At 53.1% G+C, this 18,670-nt stretch overlaps 3 protein-coding genes and 1 non-coding gene across 5 annotated transcripts; 2 read left to right on the top strand and 2 right to left on the bottom strand.

Annotated features, from left to right (window-relative positions):
• The first annotated feature begins 420 nt into the window (after positions 1 to 420).
• LOC115522494 lies at positions 421 to 534 on the top strand. The gene has a single exon (XR_003971400.1). It is a non-coding gene; the product is annotated as a U5 spliceosomal RNA (small nuclear RNA).
• A 4,895-nt stretch (positions 535 to 5,429) lies between these two features.
• On the bottom strand, positions 5,430 to 10,645 carry BTBD19 (BTB domain containing 19). Of its 2 annotated transcripts, none has more exons than XM_030326735.1 (8): positions 10,143 to 10,645; positions 8,643 to 8,856; positions 8,504 to 8,557; positions 7,286 to 7,345; positions 7,116 to 7,184; positions 6,907 to 7,038; positions 6,656 to 6,781; positions 5,430 to 6,517 (listed from the first exon to the last, which is right to left on the bottom strand). In XM_030326735.1, exons 1-8 carry the CDS (start codon positions 10,226 to 10,228, stop codon positions 6,383 to 6,385), a joined length of 876 nt encoding a protein of 291 aa, XP_030182595.1. In that variant the 5' UTR covers positions 10,229 to 10,645; the 3' UTR covers positions 5,430 to 6,382. The 2 variants fall into 2 exon arrangements, with proteins under 2 accessions (XP_030182595.1, XP_032450178.1); XM_032594287.1 differs by lacking the exon at positions 10,143 to 10,645 and adding an exon at positions 9,073 to 9,720.
• Positions 10,646 to 11,867: 1,222 nt separating this feature from the next.
• TCTEX1D4 (Tctex1 domain containing 4) lies at positions 11,868 to 13,084 on the top strand. The gene is made up of 3 exons (XM_030326737.1): positions 11,868 to 11,934; positions 12,255 to 12,310; positions 12,414 to 13,084. Exon 3 carries the CDS (start codon positions 12,425 to 12,427, stop codon positions 13,082 to 13,084), a length of 660 nt encoding a protein of 219 aa, XP_030182597.1. The 5' UTR covers positions 11,868 to 11,934; positions 12,255 to 12,310; positions 12,414 to 12,424.
• On the bottom strand, positions 12,853 to 18,070 carry PLK3 (polo like kinase 3). Its single transcript, XM_030326733.1, has 15 exons — positions 17,773 to 18,070; positions 17,464 to 17,571; positions 17,258 to 17,374; positions 16,988 to 17,117; positions 16,819 to 16,906; positions 15,906 to 16,001; positions 15,617 to 15,815; positions 15,383 to 15,506; positions 15,108 to 15,199; positions 14,774 to 14,867; positions 14,547 to 14,630; positions 14,291 to 14,453; positions 14,021 to 14,150; positions 13,737 to 13,850; positions 12,853 to 13,626 (listed from the first exon to the last, which is right to left on the bottom strand). Exons 1-15 carry the CDS (start codon positions 17,980 to 17,982, stop codon positions 13,435 to 13,437), a joined length of 1,941 nt encoding a protein of 646 aa, XP_030182593.1. The 5' UTR covers positions 17,983 to 18,070; the 3' UTR covers positions 12,853 to 13,434.
• Between the last annotated feature and the right edge of the window lie 600 nt (positions 18,071 to 18,670).

Here is an 18,670-nt window from a genome sequence, read left to right as displayed (position 1 = left end):
AGGCTGTACTTCAATAACTGGGACTAACAATCCCAACCCCTTGGTAAAGAGCTCGGCACAGGCACCGGCGGGAAACGCCCTTACCTCTCTGGGCAAACGGGGCACGGGTTCTCGTGTGGACCGCAGAGCTACTACGGAGGCATCACCCCAGCGCCACCCCGCCGCCACAGCTGGTGTCTCCCACCCGCCCGGAGACGCCTGTGATTTGCATACCCATGGTGCACCACGAAAAACCAGTTTCACGCTGCTGGAGTTCCAGCCCCACCAAGATTTCTGCGCTGTTTAGGGCATACTACCTGTTAGAAATCTATGGTCTATAGAAATTCCAAGCAGGGAGCATGAACCGTGCAGACACTGAACAACCATAAGTGTGCTAAGTGTTGTCTTGCTCTAGGGAATTCCAAGAGAAGCTGGGAGAGTATGCTCTGGTTTCTCTTCAAATCGCATAAATCTTTCGCCTTTTACTAAAGATTTCCGTGGAGAGAAACAATTATGAGTCTTTACCCAAATTTTTTGAGGCCTCATTTTGAGGCTAGCTTTTATGGTTAAGAAAAGAAGTGATCCGGCCTTCATAGTACGTTGTGACTTTTATTTCTGGTTGGGTATAGTCCCTGCTTCCTAAAGGAAAGTGTGAGGTGCTTTTTAGGTTTTTGTGGGAAGGTATTTCAGAGCCGGTGTGGGTAACACTGTAGTAACTAGCTTGTTCGTTTATAAAGAGCTTCGTTTATTAGTGACGCCAAACGTTGAAAAGGCTGGATAGATAACATAGCCAGATAAGTAATTTATAATCTCAGTGGGGAGAGCCGTGGAGAAATGGATATACGGCTAGCCACCACATGAGTCCTTGGGTTTTAGACTCAGATTCTCCCATTTATCTGTATTTTCTCTGGCTTTTTTTTTTTTTTTTAAACGTTTACTTTTCAGTCAGAGTGTGAATGCGGGAGGGGCAGAGAGAGAAGGAGACAGAATCCCAAGCAGATTCCAGGCTCAGAACTGTCAGGCTCTGACTGGAACTCTTGAGCCACGAGATCATGACCCAAGCCAAAGTCAGATCAGATGTTCAACCTGAGTTCATGACCTGAGCTGAAGTCAGATGTTCAACCGACTGAGCCACCCAGGTACCCCAGCATCTTCTCTGGCTTTAACTACATACCATGTCATGGCTGGTGACCTCCATAAATTTACAGCTGGGATCAGTGATGGCCATATTCAAAGCATAAGCTTCAAGCAACCACATTTTACTCCACCCTGGTCCAAGAAGAGCTCTTGATGGATTCATACAAAACTCTCCTCTGTAACTATTCTTAGACTGTACCTCATTCCCTACCGCCCCTTTGTCCTAATCTTCCATACAACACACACAAATTGTTTTAATGTAAATCTGATCACACACTCCATTCTCCAGCCTGCACAAACCCCTCCAAATGCCTTTCTCCAGGACATGTGGTCTGTGCCCCTCGTCCTTTAGGTCTCCAGTCCTGAGTCTCCAGAGGTCCACCCTCACCACCCTGTATGAAACAACCCCACTCCCACCACATCACTCTTTATCCTTTTAATCTGTTTTATTTTTTTTCAGAGTACAAACTACTTCCTGAAATTATATCATACATTAATTTCTTTACTTGTCTGCTGTATGTTTCTCCTAGAATGTAAGTTCCTCGAGGCAGGGAATTTACCTGACTTATTCTCTGATGGATCCCATGACCCTAAATCAGTGCCTTTCACATGAGCACTCAATACTTCTGGAACAAATGAATGGATTCATATATATATATATATATATACACTAAATATTTTTAGATATTTAATTTATATATTATCTAAATGTTTAATATAGTTCTTAGGAAGGTTAGCACTTTACAAAATTAACCTTCCTAAGAACTCTATTCAATAGATTCTGTTTTTATCTCCATTTCAAAACAAGGAAACTGAGGCATAGAAAGTTTACCCTACTCAAGTCACAAAGCCAGAAAGTGGTGGAGCTAGGATTCAAACCCAGGCAGCCTAGATCCAGAAGAGACATACTCTTAATCACTGCTACTGATGGGGTTCAGGACATGCTACCCCAAAATATAGTATTTTGGCATATTGAATATTTTAAGCAATTTGAGAAATCAGAAGAGTCACTCTTACCGCCTCATCTCACCCTGGCCCCATCTCCCTTCTCCCTTGAAACAGGTCATAAAACCCTCAAGTGAGAGGTGCCCTCCTATACTGGAGGCAAGGAGTCATCCTTATCTCCAGAGTCAAAGGGACTCCAAGAAGAATCCAAACAGGTTTTGCTAAATTTCCCCATTTACTACACTTACCTCATACCCTTTAACCCATTATATCCTCCATCACTATCCACTCTTCATCAAACCCAGCATAAAAATACTCTGGTTTAGGGGTGCCTGGGTGGCTCAGTCGGTTAAGCGGCCGACTTTGGCTCAGGTCATGATTTCACACTCCGTGAGTTCGAGCCCTGTGTTGGGCTCTGTGCTGACAGCTCAGAGCCTGGAGCCTGCTTCAGATTCTGTGTCTCCCTCTCTCTCTGGCCCTCCCTCGTTCATGCTCTGTCTCTCTCTGTCTCAAAAATAAATAAACATTAAAAAAAAATTCTGGGGCGCCTGGGTGGCGCAGTCGGTTGAGCGTCCGACTTCAGCCAGGTCACGATCTCGCGGTCCGTGAGTTCGAGCCCCGCGTCGGGCTCTGTGCTGACAGCTCAGAGCCTGGAGCCTGTTTCCGATTCTGTGTCTCCCTCTCTCTCTGCCCCTCCCCCGTTCATGCTCTGTCTCTCTCTGTCTCAAAAATAAATAAACTTAAGAAAAAAAAAAATTAAAAAAAAAATTCTGGTTTAACCATTTCTTCTAGTCTTCATTTCCTTATGAAGGCTTTTGTATTGCTAAAACTTATATCAGTATATGTGCTGATGAAGTGAGCACACTAAAACCTAATATTGGAGTACCAGTCTGGCTCAGCCGGAGGACCATGTGACTCTTGATCCCAAGGTCGTGTGAGCCCCACGTTAGGTGTAGAGATTACAAACATACATACATACATAAATCATATTAAATAAATTTGTATGCTTTTGTCCTGTTAATCTATGTCAGTTTAATTTTCTTTTTAATTTTTTTAAAATTTATATCCAAATTAGCATATAGTGCAACACTGATTTCAGGAGTAGATTCCTTAGTGCCCCTTATCCATTTGGCCCATCCCCCTCTCCCACAACCCCTCCAGTAACCCTCTGTTCTCCATATTTAAGAGTCTCTTATGTTTTGTCCCCCTCCCTGTTTTTATATTATTTTCATTTCCCTTCCCTTATGTTCGTCTGTTTCGTCTCTTAAAGTCCTCATGAGTGAAGTCATAAGATTTTCATCTTTCTCTGACTAATTTCACTTAGCATAATACCCTCCAGTTCCATCCACGTAGTTGCAAATGGCAAGATTTCATTCTTTTTGATCGCTGAATAATACTCCGTTGTAGATATATACCACATCTTCTTTATCCATTCATCCGTCGATGGACATTTGGGCTCTTTCCATACTTTATTGTTGATAGTGCTGCTATAAACATGGGGGTGCCTGTGTCCCTTCGAAACAGCACACCTGTATCCCGTGGATAAATGCCTGGTAGTACAATTGCTGGGTCCTAGGGCAGTTCTATTTTTAGTTTTTTGAGGAAACTCCATACTCTTTTCCAGAGTGGCTGCACCAGCTTGCATTCCCAAGTTTAATTTTCAAACCCAACCAGGGACCCTAAGAGGGGCAAGGAGAACTTTTTCCTCCCTTACACTACCTTTTCTTTTAGCAAAAGGAATTGTGCTCTACTTGATCTGCACTGAGCTTTTTCCAAAGTCACAGATACCTTTCTATATCACTGTAATATACCATAGTTTAGCCAGTCTTCTAGATTAAACCAGGACATCTAGCTTGTTTTCAATTTTCATTATCCAAACAATGCTGTTATGAAGTGGTACTATGAGTAACCACATTTTCGGTCTTGAGAAGTAATGCCAAATAACTTTCTTTAATTCATGTGCAACATATTTTTGTATAAAATCCCTGAAACAGAAGTTTAACCTTATTTTCTACTAATCAACTGTCCCTCATTTTAGATTGATAGTATCTTGTTTTATAGCTCTTTTAAACTCTTTATGGAATAAAATAGCATTTAAATAAGGAAATAACGTCATCACTGAACATTTGCAGAGCACTGATTATGTGACAGAGACTGGAGAAACAAAAAATGAATAAGGCACCACTCCAATCCCAGGGATCTTTGTCTAGGGAGATTCAGATCCTCAGGAAGACAAAGGGTGTAATGAATGAAAAAGGTAGTGATGTGAGAAACAAAGGCAGAAGGAAATGTAGATAAAATTAAATTTCCTCATAACCTGCAGCCCTTTGACAAATTCTTGAGGCAGGTCAACTCTAACATTCCTCCAGGAACTCCCTACTGTCTTAATGTTAATGTTTTGCTAGAGGGAAAAAAACAACCTTAGCTTGACAAGAGCAAGGCCTCCAGGATCCTGTGTGTCTTCTTTTTTTAAAATTTTTTTTAATGTTTATTTATTTTTGAGACAGAGAGAGAGCATGAACAGGAGAGGGTGAGAGAGAGAGGGAGATACAGAATCCAAAGCAGGCTCCAGGCTCTGAGCTGTCAGCACAGAGCCCGATGCGTGGCTTGAACTCACAGACCATGAGATCATGACCTGAGCCCAAGTGGGAAGTTCAACCAACTGAGCCATCCAGGTGCCCCTGAGTCTTCTTTAGCATATGATTAGCATATGAAAGTCCTTCTGGAAACTTCCCCTGGCCTTTACTTCCCCCAACCCCTAAGTATATAATCAGTCACTCCTCACAACACCCCCCCCCCCCACACACACACACATACAGCTCTTCCTGCCCACTGGTCCTGTCCCCATGCTTTAAAATCACCTTTTTGCACTCAACCATTCTTTCTTGGCCATCGGCTCCAGACCCCACCATCACTCCAAAACTGCATCTGTAGCATGGGGAGTCATCAGTAACCAAGAGAATGACTGTGCAGCCAGAGGACTACTGCCTTCAGAACCAGTGACTTTATGCAAAGGTAGTTGTTGAGAGAAGAGTTGCTAACATTTGGAACCACTAGTAATTCGGAGTGTCCTGAAAGTGAAATAGAGTGTATTTTGTCTGAGCAATGGGGATGTTGGGGGCTTAATAAGGGTAGTACGGCTGATAATCTTAAGTCTGGCTGCAGTGTGGGAAATGGCACGAAGAGGGGCATGGCTGGTGTGGAGGCAGAAAGACCAGCAAGAGCCTGTTGCATTAATTCTTAACATGGTGCTGGGTGAACTAAAGTGAAGAGAACTGAACCAACTGGAAAGATCTCATAGGGGAGAAAAAATAATTTTCCTTCTACTCTATGAAGTCTTGGCTGAGACCCTTGTAATAAGAGACAGATTAACAAAAGAAAAACAAGTTTATTAATATGTATACCTCTTGTGTACATGGCAGATACCCAGGGAAAAATGAGTAACTCCCTGAGGTGGTCTAAAATACCTGCTGAAAGACCATCTTCAGTTAAGGATGAAAGAAAAGTGTAGGGAGGACAGTTAGGAGAATGCTACCAGGAAAAACACAGTACATAAGGTAAGGCTTGTTAAGCAGATTTCAGTGGGTGCCTTCTCCACTAAAATCTTGTGAGTTGATCATCCTTTTCCTGGTACAGAGGAGACGCACTTACTAATGGAGATTCCCTTTTTAATTACAAATTTCCCTTACAAAAGGGTAAATTCTATTCTGTTTCCAGAGCTTCCACTTTTTCTCAAAATAATCAGCTTAAAATAATCCTTAACTCAAAGAGGCGTATTTTGGATTGGCACATTTTACTACCCTTCAGTGTCTTAGAAGGCAGAAGTCACGGGAGGCAGATGTGAGGATGAAGAACAAGGCAAAGCTGAGATGCAGGTTTCTGGCTTAGACACTCACAGAGATGAGAAACACGATGGGGGCAGAACTGGGGAAAGATGAGGCAGCCCAATTTTGGATTGAGTCTGAGGTGTCTGTGGGGCATTTAGAGAGCGCTGTCTAGGAGGTAGCTCTGGAATTAAAGAGGGAGTTGAGCCGAAAAACGTGGGGATTATAAAAGTAAACGCGGCAGGCCTGCGCGGCCAGAGGGCCAGGGTAGAGTTAGGGTAAAGTGTAAGGGAAATCGCTTTTGGGCCCCGCCCAAGCCCACACCCACTCCCCACCCCCAGAGCCCCACCCACAGGGCGCAGAGCCGGGCGACAGTCGCCCTTCCAGCGCCCGGCTCGCAGGGCATGCTGGGGGCGGAAGTCGGCTCCGAGCACTAGGCACGTCGGGAGTTGTAGCTTGGGACAGGCCCAGAATTCCTTGCAAACCGCGGCCTTTGGTCACTTAAAGGGCAGGTCCAGAAAGCAGTGATGCTCCCGGGGCAGGGTTCCCCTCCGGCGGCGGCACGGGGCGCCCCGGGCCGCATCCCCTCTTCGCAGAGCGTGGCATTTCCACGCCTCTACGATCTGCTCCACCTGCAGGGGAAGGCCGGTCACGGCAGTCCTGCAATACCCCCTCACCCGGCAGACCCTGGGCCGAGCCCCCCACCCCCACCCTCGCGCTTTTCCCCCACGCTGCTGAGCGGATCTGAGCTTGGTTCCCCGCGTCCGCACCGGGATGAGCGGCTCCCGCTGGTTCTGCTCTTCCAGGGCACTCAGCTCCGCCGGGGCCAGCAAAGCCAGTCTCAGCTCCCGCACCACCGGGGCCGCCACCTCGGCCACCGGCCGCTCCAGCACAGCCTGCGAACGCCAGCCCTAAGCCTGGACAGGCAGGAGCACCTGCCCTGCCTCCGGCTTGCCGTGTTCCTGCGCCCCAAGCCTCCTTCCGCACGCCAACCCAGGGTCCCTTTAGTACCCCCGCTCACCGCACCCACGCGTGCCCAGCTCCTGGCCGCCAGAACGAGCTCAGCCTCGTCCACGCGGAGCTTGTCGCTGCGCAACAGGGACAGCAACGCTGGCGCCGACAGCTCCAGGAACCCGCGGGTCCGGAGCGCCTCCTGTGGGTCCACGAATGGGTCAGGGAGGAGCAGAATGAGGTCTGAGGGATTGAGACTATGAAGATGGGGAGCGATACCTGGCTGTGGGCCTCTATGAAGGCTATGCAACGCTCCTGCAGCAGTCCCAGGCCAAAGGTTACAGCAACCTAGGCACAGGATGAAGGCCATCAGGTTGGAGGCTGGAGAGACCATTGTAGTCCAGTCCTCCACACCGAGGACTAACTGCAAGCCTGTCTAGAACACCCACCTGCAAGGCCTCACAAACCAGTTCCACATCCAGCACCTTCACCACAAACTCCAGGCACAGCTGGGAACAGAAATGAAAGCGGGTTGTGCCAAGGTGTCTCCCCCTCCAAGACCCCATCCTCAGAAGCAGTGAGCCACCCGAGCTCCTAAGCAGCCACATGCCCAAGGTGACCTCCCAGACCAAGAGAGGCAAGAAATCACCAGGGTCTGAGATTTGGCAAGCCTGAAGGGACTGGACACTAGCAGCCTACTTTGGGTCCAGCAGTCTACCTTCTAGCACATTCCCCACAAATGAAACTAGATGAAAGCCACGTGAAAATCCACTCTCCTTCTCTGAGGACACTTATCTTGTGTCACTCCTGACTCAAAGACCTTTTTGTTTTAACCAGAAACTTGAATTTCACCCATGACCTCTCCTTCTCACTTTCACATCCAGAAAAGCACTGGGTCATGCCAGTTCCACTTCTCTTAAAGTCATGGGCTGCCACTGCTTCTCATCCCCATTGGACTGTGGAGCCCTTCCCATCTCTCCCAATCACTTATCCTCTTAGCTCCAAATCCTCCCTCCCTTACCTGAAACTTCCAATGAGTTTCCATGCCCTCTGAGTAAAAAAAAAGTCCAAATTTTTAAAGGTCCAGTATGATTTAGCCCCCGGCACTGTCTCCAGTCTCATCTGTCTCTCTCCTCTCACACTTAGTCCAGCCACACTAAATGGCTCACTAGCTCCTTTTGTGCCTCTGTGACTAGAATGCCACCTTTTCCACTCCCCCTCTGAGCAAACCTCTACCTATTCTACTTGATCTAACACAAATGTTTCCCCTTCCAAGAAGTCTTCCCTTCCTTTCTCCCCTATGGCAAGACTAGAGAGACCCTCTGTAGAGTCTCAGCACCATATACCCTCATTTATCACACTTCTTATGCCCCTGGGTTAAGAGTTTTCATGTGTCTATCTCTCTTTGAAGAACAAAGATCAAGGCTGATTTATCCTGGCATCTATGGCACCAGCCATAACCCCCGCCATATGCCCCCACAGCACACACAGGGCATGTACATATCCATTGCACATAGGCACACAGAATGCCTATTTACACAGAGAGATATCCATACTTCTGTATTGGAACACGTTCCTCTCCAGGCCAGAGTGTGTGTGAGGCAGGGTGTGATCTGAGCCCATAAGAAGCAAGAGAAATGAGACAAGGGCCTGCCACATAAACCTACCTCTCGCAGTTCCTCCAGCCCATATTCTATAGCCGCGGTCAGCACCTCCAGCACCTGCAAAGTAGAAGGGATGTGGAAGGGAGTGTCTCCTGCCCCTCCCCCTCCCTCTCTCATCCACACCCTTGCCCAACAGGCTCACAGAGTGGCGGTGCAGCCTGACGCTGTTGGTGTACAGGAACTCCAGCACTGCCAGGAAGGCCTCAGCTGGCACAGTGCTTAGCACCACGGGGCTAGGCATGCCAGAGCCCAGCTTCGGACCCAGAAGTCGTTGGAAGAAGTTGCATCTACAGGCCAACAAGCACCGGTGGGCAAACACCTCCTGCCGTTCTTGACCGACCACAAAGCAAACATCACTGTGGGAAGGGAAGGAGAGAGCCAGGGAAGAAGAGGCCAGAGTCTTGGATATAACTCTAGGCTTTGCCTTTGCCCACTCTGAGCTTTCATTTCCTTATCTGTCATATAAGGGACAGGGCTTAGTCCTTCCAGCCAATGGTCTGGAGTATACACACAGGCCTGGATTCTAGTCCTAGCTTCATCCCATGATGGTGCCTCAGGCAAGTGACTTATACCTTTGAATTTCAGGTTTCTCATCCATGAAATGGGATAGTAATCCCAAACCCTCAGGTCTTAGAGGAGGTGGCTATGCTTGATCACTGAGGGGACACTAAGGCTGATGCAAGATTGATCTTACATACCCCTCTTCTCCCCAGCCTGACTCTTGAGGTAAGGGAAGCTCTTCTTGGCTCCACCTCCACAGACTGCAAACTCAGCTTTTTTCAGCCTCCTCCAGGCAGGAGGGGGTGGGGGAGCGGGGGTGCAGAGTGCACTGGCTGCAGATAGACATGGCAGCGACGCACCATCATGAGACCAGACCACATTTTCCATCTTCACAACCACTTCCGGCCCCAGCCTCTGGGCCTCCCAACAGCATAGAGGGTAGGAGGCAGGAAATGAAGCTTGGGCTTCTGGAGCCTCCTAGTCCCAGGTCCAAGGCCAGGGGTTCCCACTACTCAGACCAGACTGTAATCCCCAAAGCAGTAGGGTCATGGGAGTCCTCAACCCTTAGGGAGGCAGTGGGGACAGAAAGCTACATTCTAGTTCTCCTGACCAGCCCTGCCCCCATATTCTATCCCTGGTTTCAGACACCACTAGCATCCTGTGCAGTGAGCCCTAGGCAGCACCCTTGAACTGCTTCCTGCCGGAAACTCTGGCTCAATCCCTTGAGTTTTGTTCCTCTTGTGAATCCCCAGTTCCCAGAACAGGGTCATCTGCTCCTCTGCCTCCCAGGGAGGGACTCAAGTCACATCCCATCTCTCAAGATCCAGGGGGCAAAGGGCTCCTCTCTGCCAGGAACCCAAATCCACAAAAGAAGGCCTTTGCCCAAAGTCATACCAGTTGCTCCGGGCTCCAGCCCCCACTGCCTCCCCCTCTTCTCCCCCCGCCCCCACTTCTGGCTCTCAAGACATCATGGACACTGAGTGTTGTAACCTGTAGCCATTCTCCACACTTGACTTCCCCAGACTGAGTTCACCAGGGAGGAGGGTCATCTCCACCTCTTCTGTACCCAAGGCTTCCTCAGAGTCATGGGACCCAGCAGAGCCAGCTAAGGAAATCCCACAGACAGGGCCCACCCCCTCACCTGTATTGGGGATTGTTGAGAAGGCTTCGGAGTGCTGTGGAAAAGGGTGCAGCCTCCCCGTGCACAACCAGTCCTGGGGTCTCCATGGGTGGGGTGGGGCAGGGGAGCAAGAGGACAGAATAGCCTAGGAGACCTGTTGTCTGTTGGTCTGTGGGAGGTGATAGGTGGGCAGGAGCAGGAGGCCTGGCTAGGCCTGGGAGCTGGTAAGGAGGCTAGAAAGGCCTGAGAGGGAGGGGCAGGAGCTTGGGAAGCCTGTTTGCTGAGAAGCTGAAGTTTAGGGATGGGGCAGGAGAGGCCCAGGTTCCTTAAGAAGGCATTAGAGCCCAATGGAAGAGGCCAGAGGCTGGGCTTGGGGATGGAGAGTCAGGGAAGGGGCCAAGACGGGCTGAGGGTGGAGCAGACTGGACTGGGGAGGAGAGGCTGGCAGAGCATGAGGCCCCAGCTGGGAGCCTGCCCAGGCAGCAGTGGGTGGGAAGCCTGTGGGTTTCCACGGAAACTGGAGCTCAGCTTGAGAGGCCCCACCCATCTTCCACAGGCCCAGGGAAAACTTCAGCCCTCAGAGGGGCAGGAAGCTTAGTAGAGGGTCTTAACACCCAGGCCCCTGCCTGGCTTGGATTCAGAGTTCAAACTCCCTGACCCTCCTACTCCTTCCCTCACATGCGCACAGGGTCAGGATCAGGTTAGCCAGGCCTGGGAAACCCCCCTCAATAGGGAAATTCCTCACCCTCATGGAGCTTTCAGGGCCCAGACTGGCTTGTCTGGGAGGGGGCAGTCCTGTCCCTCCCAGAAGGAGGTCAGGTGAGGAGGTGTCAGCTCTGACAGAGGCGTCATGGCCTCTGGCATCCCTAAAATGCAACCACAGTTAGGGGGTTGGCACTCTAGGCACTAGGGCACAGCAGAGGTGTGGCCAGCTGGAGACAAGCTCCAGAGCACTTGGGTCAGCAGGGGTCAGGAGGCTGGACTCTGGTTCACTGCCAAGTCTAGTCACCACTGTTGCATCAGGTCGGCTCCCACCAGCAGGGCTAATGGGTCTCCCCTCCCCCTGCACACAGCCCTGAGCTGAGGAAGTCATCCAAACCCCACCCCAGCTCTGCACAGAGAGCGGAAATGTTTGTCCTTGTTGAGGCTAATGGGGAGAGGATAGAGCCATGACGTTCTTCTTCCTGTGGGGGAAGATCCTGATTCCTGAACAGCCACCCCTACAGCCTCAAGGTCTCCCCATATACCAGCCTCTGCAACTTGCTCACAGCTTCAGAGCCAGCCTTCAGAAGGGGAGAAATGGACAGTGGCTCAAGAGCCCTGGTGTAGGGGAATACCTTTCTGACCAGAGCCCCTCTCTACATCTGCCCCCTCAGTACAGGGGTTCTAGGCCCCTGTTATCTCCTCTTGCCTGATGACCCAGGCACCCCGCACACAGCATGTACTGTGTAGTAACACTTCCAAGTTAAGCCAGAGCCAGGACTGGAAGGAGGAAACCAAAAAACAGGAGTGCCTTCCCAGTAACCCAGGGCAACTCCACAACACAAGGGGCCATTACCTTCCCGTCTGCCAGTCAGGCCAGCTGGGTGAGGAAGGGCTGTGGAGCTAGGAGAGAGTTTGGAGGCCAAAGGCTGCAGGTGACTCAGTTTCCTGTGGGAGTTTCGGGAGAAGAGGGCATTCATCCCAGAACTAATTCTGGAGGTAGGGCCAGAGGCCAACTGGAGAGGGTGGAAGGAGCTTCCTGAGTCACCTGCCTCCATCCAGCCTGAACCAATTGTAGGAGAGATCTTTGTGCCAGCCACCCTAGAAGCAGGTAGGGGTCGAAGGTGTCTGGATTCTAGACACAGGGCTAGAAGGATCTGTGGGGTTGAAGGAGTTGGTCTGTCTGTGTCTCCCTCTGGTTAGGGGTTTGAGGCACCACTATCTAGGCTGAGGAAAACAAAGGGGAGGTTCATCTCCCTTCTGCTGGAGAAGTCAGGTGGAAGAGAGAAAAGGAGGTGTATTTATTTAGAGCTCACTTAGCTAACCTCCATAGTGCCCAGGGGAAAGTGGAGCTCAAGGGGACAGGGGCAACCTCAAGATGATAGTCTGAGCAGCATCGCTTATGTCCCTAACAGCCCTTAATCCTCTAAGCACCTAGGAATCCACGCAGCTGGGGACAATTTGATTCACCTGTCCCAAAAACACAGGTAAGGAGGGGTTAGGGGGTAAAAACCCTTATCACGGAGTGAAAGACTGGATGTGGTACAGACGGCCAGTTTAGGCCATCCCGTCTATGTGTGGGTCTTCCAGCCGGCAGGTCCATGGCTGGCAGGTCTGTGCCCCCAGGACGCCAGGAGGAGGATACTACCAAAGACCCCGGGCTGAAACTATCACCGGTGAGGCCTCCAGGCCACCTGCCCAGTATTGAAGAGGCCCAACTAGCAAGTCTGGGCCCGGCCTCCCGCCGTGGCTCTGTGCTGGGCCCAGCCTCGTCCTTCTCACGCCGCAACTCGCTGGCCGGACCAGGCGTGGGGCCTGGGGGTCGGCGACCATCTCTGGGCCCAGTTCCTCTTTTGGGCTCAAGGGTTAGCTTCTCTGGGTTGCCCCTAGCGCCCGTGCGTCAGGTGGCACCCTCCTACCGCACAGAGCCAGCGCCAGGGGAGCGCTGGGAAGCCTCGCGCTTACAGTGCGCCCTGGAGGCAGCGCTGGCAGCGAGGCTGCACAATGCGTGCTACTCGGGTGCGGAGGCCGGGCCTCTGGCTCAGGAGCTGTGCGAGTTGGTACGCGTGCGCCTGCGTGAGATCAGTCCCCCGCGCTACAAGCTAGTGTGCAGTGTGGTGCTGGGGCCGCGCGCCGGCCAGGGCGTGCACGTGGTCAGCCGCGCGCTCTGGGACACCGAATGCGATGGTCTGGCCTCCGCCGCCTTCACCAACGCCTCGCTCTTCGCCGTGGCCGTGGTCCATGGGCTCTACTACGAGTGAAGAGGCCTCCAAGTTATGCAAAAACGGTTTATTATCCCAGGAGGAGGCCCTCCCTGGGGCTCAATCCCAATAAATAAATGTCTGTCAATAAATAAAAGTGGTCCATAAATAACGTCCCCTAGCTGGGGACTAAGGCTCAGGCTTTTCTTGGAGAAGGGGTAGGAGGCTGCTGAGACAGGCAGACTCCAACCGCAGTAAAGCTGGTCCCTGATTCCCTGGGGGATTCGGCCCACAGCCCCCAGTGAGGCACCGAAGGGACAGGGAGGCCCACAAAGGCAAAGGCCAGAGCCTTACAGGCACAGGCCTCAGCCCTGAGGCTTTAGGTCAAGGCCTGCTCTGCAGGTTGGGGCCTAGGCTGGGCAGCGGTCCCGGAGCAGACGCAGAGCATAGCGGAGCCGCTGCCGCAGGTCCGGAGAACAGCCCAGCTGCCGAAGGTGGGAAGCGAGGTAAGTGCAAGCACTGCGATTGCGGGCCACAAAAGTCACAAGCAGGGGCTCCCAGCCACTGAGGATCAGTTTGGTGTGGTCGCCATAGAAGTTCACCTATGCACAGAAGGGTAGCACTGATCAGGGCCTAGGCCCCAGGTCCAGTTTCTTTCCCCAGCATAGTGGGCCTCCTAGACCTTGCCCCCAACTCCAGGAGGGGTTCTTACCTGGACAGTACCATCACTAAACAGCATGAGTAGGGCCTGATCAGTCTTGACCCACTGCAGCAAGAGTGGGGGGACAGGCATCTCCACCTCTTCCACACTGGGCAGATCACCACCCTGGGAGCAGGAACAGGTTATTTGTCTGACACTAGTCAGGCCCCTCCCCATTAATGTCTCCCTTAGAGGTCCAGCCTCTAGCTCTTAGTCCCCCAGCCACTCCTGCCAAGGGGAATAGGAAGGGATCAGGTTGTGTTAGTCCTCGATGTGCCCCACTCCAGTCCACACACCTTCATGAGACGCTGCTCCATGTAGGAGGCAAAATATCGTAGGACACCAAGCTGAGGCTGCAGGGCCCGAGGCACAGCACCCACAGAGAAAGAGAAGTGTTTTGTGCTGGTAGGGTTGTAGTGCACAGTCCTAGAAGAGAGGAGACAAGAGGTCAGAGAGAACCCCGCACTGATGCCCCTCCCCGAGAGACCCCAGGACACCCAAGTGCAGAAGCACACAGCTGCTGGGCACAATGGCCTGGATACAAGACACTCCATAACAGCACTTACTTTCTGTTGGCTGAAAGGGCCATATGTGTGCCATTGTTGAAAAGCACAGCCACACGGCGGCTGGACAGTTGATACCCAAAGCCAAATTTGTTGGAGTAGTCAACCCACTTGCTGACCCATACCAGAGGCTCTGGCTGTGCAAGGGGAGCTGGGTTCTGTTCCGCTGTCATGGAAGAGGAAGGAGTGAGGATCTGTTCCCAACATGGCAGCCAAAGAACTCCCACCACCATTCACCCATACCATACCCCAATCTCACCTGGGGGCATGAAGGCCAGGCAGTTTCTCAGAGCACAGAGGGCTGACTCCACCACTGTGGCCACAGTCAGACCTTCTTCAAACCCTAAAGGAAACAGGGCACTGAGAATTAGGCATTAGTTCCCCAGGACACAGGCCATGACCACTGACCTCTGACCACTCCTTCCCTCTGGTCCCTGGTCTCAGCCCCAGAAACTTCTAACACTTCTCATCCTCCTGGCTCCTCACCATCTCCACTGCTTGCCAGTGTCCCACGGGGTGAGCTGTCCTCAGGTGCCGTCTCTACCAAGCTGAGGGGTGCTGGACCAGAAGCTGCTGGAGCCTGGATGGTTGGGTAGGAGAAGGAAGTGAGATAGGCCTCAAAATCCAAATTCTTGAGAGTCCATGGCCCAGCCTTGCCCTGGCAGCCAGGGCACTCCAGGTCAGCCCTGCCTGGCTAATGAGACACAGCCAATTAGGCTACCATGAGGCTAGATGCTTCACTAGCTTCTTTTATCCCAGGCTTCCTGCAGCTGCTAGGGTGAGAGTGAGTCAGGAAACACTACCCACGTGAGTACCTCACCTCAGGCCTGGCATCTTGATGGCCAATGGACGTCCGAGTGAGGCCATTCACCAAACCGGAGACCTCGTCCCGCTCCTCAGGATGGTTCTTACCTGGGTGGGGAAGATATAGCCCTCAGTATCCTGCCCACCCCGCAGGCTTCCTGTAGGGATGATACAAATGGGCACATGCTCTCTCCAGGGGTTCAAAGGCACTCACACTCAGGCCCCCACAATATATGTAACAAGCCCCCCTGCCACTTTATACCCTCAAACCCACTGATATCGCAGACTCACTCTTCTTCTTCCTGCCAAAGAGGCTCTTGGTAACTTTGACAAACAGAATCCTAGCTGGGTTAAGGGGTATCAGGTCTGGGACTGTCACACAGCTGCTGACAGGGAGCCGGTCGGGGGTGTAGCCCTGAGGAGGGAAGTCATGTGAGCAGAGAAGGGAGGTCCTAGGGGCCCTGTCACCTACCCCCCATTGAATCCCCTGGGAATATGCAGACTTGACTTCGGGGAGCCACAGACCTTGGTAAAGAAGTCATGGCGCAGGATCTGGTCAATTGAGGGGCGGTCTTGGGGCGAGGCTCGAAGGATGGCAGCCAGGAGCTGCCGGGCAGGCAGTGAGAGGCTGGCAGGCAGTGTGTAGTGAACCTGTTTGATGCAGCGATAGGTCTCCTTCAAGTCAACTGTCTCAAAGGGGGGACTCCCACATAGCAGTGTGTACCTGTGAGGTAGAGATAAGGGGGTCAGGAGTAAAGTGGAAGGTACACCCCATGCGTGCACCCACCAGTGTGTAGACGACCCTGGGACTCACATGACACAGCCCAGGGACCACACGTCTGCCTCGGGCCCGTGGCCCTGTCTTTGCAGCACTTCTGGAGCCACATAATTGGGGGTGCCACAGATGGTTCTGAAAAGGAGTAGGAAGAGAGGAGAAGGTTCAGACCCAGCCTGGCTAGCCACCCCCCACCCTCATCCCTGCCCCCACTGTGAGTCCAGACAAAGCAGCTGCCTGTCACCAAAGGCCAGAGAACTCCTGCTTGTCCTGGGACAATGGATGCTGGAGATGGCAGCTGAGTCCCCGCCCACCCGCCTGGCCCAGCTGCTCAGCTGCTCTGCAGGATGATGGGGGGCGGCGTGGGGGGCGGGGGGGAAGGCCCTGACCCCCAACCCAGCTCCCTCCTCCAAGGCCAGCAGAGTCCATCACTGATCCTTTCCTCCTTCCCCCACTCCCGTCTGTCAGACACCCACACAGGCTGTCACCCTCTATGGTCTGTGCCACACACACACCAACACCAGCTGTCATATTGCCCCAAAACACTCCTCTGTCACACATGCTATCTGTTGTCACTCACACCCAGTCATCATGGCCACAGCAGGGTCTTCTTACACAGGATGTCATGTCCTGCTATTCCCACACTCGGTCTGTCTCACACACACATTGCTTATGTCACCTTCCACCAGCCACACACAGGATCAAACATCTCCAAGAATCCTTACATCCCCGTCTGTCTCAGGTATTCAAACACCAACAGGACCCTCAGCCTTTCCACCAGTCGTGGCTGCCACCTCCACCTTCCCCCACACACAAACAACCGTCATCCCTCCCCATCTATCACACACACACATCAGTCAGTCATCATGCCTCCCACATACAAACTCACTGTCTGTCACGCACGTCATCTGTATCACACAGACTGTGGCCACCCCTCTCCTCAAACACTCACTTCTTCCTATGTTCCGGGGGTTCCAACCGGGTTGCCAGCCCAAAGTCCCCCATCTTCAGTTCCATGTTCTCAGTGATAAAAAAATTTCCTGAACAGGGGGAAAGAGGCGTGTCAGACTCCTTTCTCTCTGCGTCCTCAAACCCCAATCCTGCTGGCCCAGGATTCTCACCCAGCTTGAGGTCTCGATGCAGGATGCCCCGCTGGTGCAAGTACTTGAGTCCGGAAAGGATCTGGCGCAGGTAGTAGCGCACCTCTGGCTCCAACAGGGTGTGTCGGGCCTTCCAGATGTGGGCCAGGGACTGCAGAGAGCCACTGCTTCAGCCCCTGGCCCGCCCTCTTTGACCCTCCCTCCATCTGTGCTCGCTGAAGGAAGAGACAGGGCTCCAGTTTTGGGTCTCAAGGCCCCTTTCTCTCTCCCACTCCCATTGTCATCATTCACCTTTCGGCTGCAGAGCTCCAGGAAAATGTATATGTTGTCAGCATCCTCAAAGTGGTGTGAGAAACGCACGATGTGGCGGTGCTGCAGGCCGCGGTGCAGCTCAATCTCGTTTAGGATCTGCAATGGGGGCGCGGGGTGGTCATCCTTCAAGGGCTCCCTCACTATTGTCCCCACTCCACCCCTGATCCGCTGGGCCTGGGGCCCACCTTCTCGCGTTGATGCGGCTTGGTGATGCGGCTCTGTGAGATGACTTTGACAGCGTAGGCGTTGCCGGTCTCCGTGTCAGTGGCCTCGTAGCAGCGGGCAAAGCCCCCCTGTTGGGAAGGGGGCATCAGGCAGAGCGCTCCAGGATAGCCAAGTCTGGCCCGCAGACGTCCCCGCACTGAGGGCAAGCGTCCCCGCGCCGAGGACAAGCGTCCCCGCGCTGAGGACAAGCGCCCCCGCCCCAGCAGGCGCCGTCCAGAAGGTCGGCAAGAACCCCCGCCCCTCGCTAGCACTCCACCCCACCAGTTCACCTTGCCCAACAGGCGGCCTTTGAAGTAGGTGCGGCCGCTGCGCGGGTCGGTGATGAGGCGCCCTGAGTCCGGCGCCGGTGGTCCGGCCAGCATCTCCAGATCAGGTCCCGGCGAGGCATTCTCAGGCGGCCCGGGCCCGGCAGGGGGCGCGGGCGGGGCGGCAGCACGCGGGAAGGGACGCGGGGATAGGAAGCCGGCGGCGGGCTCCATGCAGGCGGTGCGTCGCAGCGCGGGCCCGGCTTGTTTCTGTTCCGCCAGGCCCGGGCCGCGCGTGGCACTGCCTGGATTTGCTACGCTGCGCTCGCGCCCGAGGGAGCCCGGCGTTTTTATCAATGAACGCCTGTCTCCTCCCCGGAGTTTCGTCATTAAGAGCCCGCCCCCTTCCAGGCGACGAGTCACTCAGAAGGCACGCCCCTCCTCAGGTCTTACGTCACCAAGAAGCTCGTCCTCCCACCCAACGCAAGTTCAGACCCAGCCTCCTACCCAAGCCTTAAAGAGGCAATTCTGCTGGTAGACACCAAGCATGTAGGGAGCAGCCGTTTCTCCGTACCCCGAGCCCCACGCCCTGGTGACCGAGAGTCCCTTTAATGGAGGTCTCTTTCTTTCCCCATCCTTCGGGGCTTATGCTGAAGTCCGAAGGGGGCTGGGTATCCGGAGTCTCCGCCAGACAACTAGATGGACAAGCAATCCTGGCGGGAAGGGAGAGGCAGGGGCGGCGCTCGTTTTCGCCAGCGGGAGTCACCAAAACTTCCCTTTAAGGGCGCCAGCCCTTCCGCTGGTCCCTTGCCCTCGGCCAGAGCCCGCGGGCGCAGCCCGGTGCCACCCCCTTTAGGGCTTGGGAAGAATTGCACACTCCGAAGCCTGGCTTGGGACGGGGAGGGGTGGGTAGGAGACTGCC

Source organism: Lynx canadensis, chromosome C1, assembly GCF_007474595.2.
Source record: "Lynx canadensis isolate LIC74 chromosome C1, mLynCan4.pri.v2, whole genome shotgun sequence".
NCBI classification, from domain to species: domain Eukaryota; kingdom Metazoa; phylum Chordata; class Mammalia; order Carnivora; family Felidae; genus Lynx; species Lynx canadensis.
This window is presented reverse-complemented; position numbering and strand designations above follow the sequence as displayed.